General features: G+C 50.3%; 1 protein-coding gene across 1 annotated transcript; it reads right to left on the bottom strand.

Annotated features, from left to right (window-relative positions):
- Positions 1 to 633: 633 nt before the first annotated feature.
- LOC146755080 (uncharacterized) lies at positions 634 to 1,574 on the bottom strand. The gene has a single exon (XM_085526409.1). The coding sequence runs from the start codon at positions 1,489 to 1,491 to the stop codon at positions 634 to 636; it is 858 nt and encodes a 285-aa protein (XP_085382535.1). The 5' UTR covers positions 1,492 to 1,574.
- Positions 1,575 to 3,312: the final 1,738 nt, after the last annotated feature.

Genomic DNA, 3,312 nt, shown 5'->3' with positions numbered 1-3,312 from the left:
ATTTTTCCTATGCTCGCTTGAACAGCCACTGGTACCTCGTGCTATTTGGAGTTTTTCAATGGACAGATTTTAAAAACAAATAGAGGTACCACATATGAAGCTGTTCTCCATTTAAAAAAAAAACAGGGGATTCAAGTAAAAAAAGATCATGATGTAACTTAAATGTTTCAAAAATCAAGGGTATCACTCAAGGCTATGTGCTGCTATTGGATTGGAGTTTGATTCTTTAGTGTTCCGTGTGTTTTCCTTCCTCTGATGAGTTCCTGCATTACTCACAGTGGGATGGTTTGGGACGGGGTCTGATTTTGTGATGTCAGCACACAAAGTCATCACATGTTATCACAATTGGTCCATCTTCTGCTTTTTGGCGTCTTTGTCTCTTTTATTAGTAATATCATGAGTACTGATTTATGGTCATGGCAACAAAGATGAAATTTAACACCCTCTATCTATCAGGACTGAAATATGGAGAAAGCAGCATGGGCAGCATGGGTAGGAACAGCAAAGCCAGCAGTCTTGTCAATAACAGAGAGACTTTTTGTTCTATGTTTTAAGGGATGTTTATTAGGTATTCTAATAAATAAGCAGCAGGCCGAGAGGCAGATGTTGGGCTCCCGGCCCGCCGGAGCCGTCCTAGTGCCGCTGCCGGGGCCGCCTCTTGCAGGGCGGCGCAGAGTCCTGGGGGCTGCTGCGGGCCTTCCTCTTTGGGGGGCGCCGGGGCCCCCCAGACGAGCGGTCCCTGCCCTGGGAAGAGGGACCCGCTGTGGCCGCCTGCCCTGGCTCCGTGCTGGGCCCTGCGGTGCTGGTGGAGCGGCCTGGGCCCGAGGCTGGAGGCTCCTGATGGGAGGTGCTGGTGATGGTGCTGGCTGCAGGACTGTCCTCCCTCCCTCCAGCAGCACGGGTGTCCTGGTGGTCCAGCTGGTGGCGGATGGTGGGGCCGTACAGGGCTGCAGCGGTGCCGATGAGCCTTCTGACGAAGGGCACCATGTCACCACTGGTGGTCATCTGCAGCGCCTGCACCAAGGCCTCCTGGTCCAGCCCGTGCTGGCACAGGAAGTTCACGGTGGTGCACTGTGCCACGTAGACTTCCCACCAGTCGTCGCTGGACACCTGCTGGATCTCTTCCTGCAGCCATTGGAGCAGGGGTCCGAGGTCTTCCGGATGTTGCTGGAAGAAGGCAGCCCAGACCTCGGCTGGGAAGTTGTGCTCAGCTGGGATGAGCACCGGCTCTGCAGGCCCCTGCTCGTCCTGCAGGCCGTCACCTGAGTGCGCTGCGGGCTGCGGGACAGCACACTCCAGGTAATCCTCGTCCGACCTCACCGAGTATCGGATGGTGGCGACTTTGTGCCCGCATACAGCACAACTCGGCTTCTTCTGTGCCCACCAGACGGCACAGCCGTAGCACAGCTGGTGCTGGCAGGGGGTCACGTAAGCCACATCCTCCCGTACTTGCCCACAGATGGGGCAGGTCCAGTCGGATGTCGCATCCATGGCCCGGGCTGTTCGGTGGGCTGGGGAGAGCTGAGGTCGGGAAGCTGCTCCCCTCACAGGTGCTGCAGCAGGCAGAAAGACGGTGTCACCAACTGCAAAAGACAGAGAGAGGCCACGGTCACTCACTGTCCCAGTCTCTCATCAGCAAACCCTCCCGGTCCCTGTTCCCCTCCTGCCACTGCGGGGGCCATGTCCCCACGGGCATAGGCCGGCCTGGGGAGGGGCCCTCAAGAAGCACCCCCAGCTTCTGGCGTCAGGCATTGCCACGCTGCCCACCTGCGCTGCTGCACGCTCCTCTCCTAGATGTCCCAGACGCCTGCAACCAGCAGGGTCGGGGTACAGCTCAAGAGGCTCTGGGACGGCGGCTGAGTGCTGCACAAGCAACACCCAGATCATGTTCCAGCTCCAAAACTCGCCCTGTCCACACTCCAGTCCTCGCACACTCGCTCGGTTGGAGGCCAGGCACGAACTGCTGGGCTGGGCTGCTGCGCCCGCATTGGAGCAGTGTGGGCCAAGCAGTCACAATCCATCGCACGGAGATGTCACAGACCAGGGCTTGGCCGTGTTGCTGGGCCTCGCCTTCACTGGGGGACATCACCACCCGTCCCACAGCGACGGCGTCGTCCACTGCTTGCTCATCACTATGCGCCAGCCTCACATGCTGCACGTTTTATTATTCAATAAAATTTCCTGCTTCCCTCTGTCTCTTGAAGTTGGTGATCTTGGAGATCTTTTTCGGCCTTTATGAATCTATGATTTTGTGTTACCCAAGATCACTCTGATTTAGATGCTGAGGGAAACGTTTGTTAATGAATTTTCACTGCCAGTGTATGGAATCTGTTTTAAGATTTGTTTATCAAGTAGTTTGAAGAAGGTAAAATAAGAAACAATTTTCTGTCCAAGTATTTAGTTGGACATATGCTGCTGGTGTAAAGGAAAGTTACATGGTTTTTTATTATGCAAGATTAAAAATATATTTTTTTTTCTGTTTTTTAGTAAAGTGAAGTTTTTATTAGTAAGTGTATAAATTTTATTCCTGTACATAACACTGTGCTTTAGCCATTTTCATAAGCCATCTTGGAGTAGATTTATCTTAGAGTAAAAAATTTACTTCTTACATCCAGTGTCTTGTTTTTCTGTTTTGGAAGAGATACAAAACAGAAGTCAAATGCACATACATCAAGTTATTAGCACTCAGTGGAGAAAATGTAGTGCATTACCAACAACAGTTCAGCTCTAGCTGATCTCCAGACAAAGGTACTTTATGATTCTTACACCTTCACTTGTATGGAGAGCATATCTACTGTCACAGAATATCGCCCAATTGAATGCTGTACTGGCACTATGTAGAAAATGGCACCCACATAAGTGAATGGATGTTTTGTTACTGCTTTCAAAGTGCTACTGAGTATCAGACTTGCCTTGTGACTTGCATAAGGACTGTCCTATTTGAGTTGTGGCTGAATTGATGCTGTCTCCCAGCAAGTGGTTTTGAGGCTTCTCTCTTTCAGCTAGCTTTGAAGGCTCAGGGGCAGCAATTCCTGGCTGAAGATGAAAATTCTACTGCAAAAAGATGAACTGTCCCCTCGCTAGTGCTTGCTTGTATTTCTGTTCTATTTGGAGTATAATTTCATTTTGGGCCTTCTTCCTCCCGTGTCATATGAAAGTTCTATGCTTCTTTTTGGGTATTTTTTATTTAATTCCTGTCCAGAGGGGTATAAAATGCAAGATGAATTAAGCTCCTTGAAGATAGGAACATCTACATCTTTTCATGTACCATTTTGGGTGAATGTATATAAAATGTCTAAGAAGATGTTTCAT

The sequence above is a fragment of the Coturnix japonica genome, chromosome 36, assembly GCF_054131305.1.
Source record: "Coturnix japonica strain WE chromosome 36, WE-NBRP24, whole genome shotgun sequence".
Taxonomy (NCBI): domain Eukaryota; kingdom Metazoa; phylum Chordata; class Aves; order Galliformes; family Phasianidae; genus Coturnix; species Coturnix japonica.
This window is presented reverse-complemented; position numbering and strand designations above follow the sequence as displayed.

Coding starts and splice junctions, on each gene's coding strand:
- LOC146755080 (XM_085526409.1), bottom strand. CDS start 1,491: ATGGATGCGACATCCGACTGGACCTGCCCCATCTGTGGGCAAGTACGG.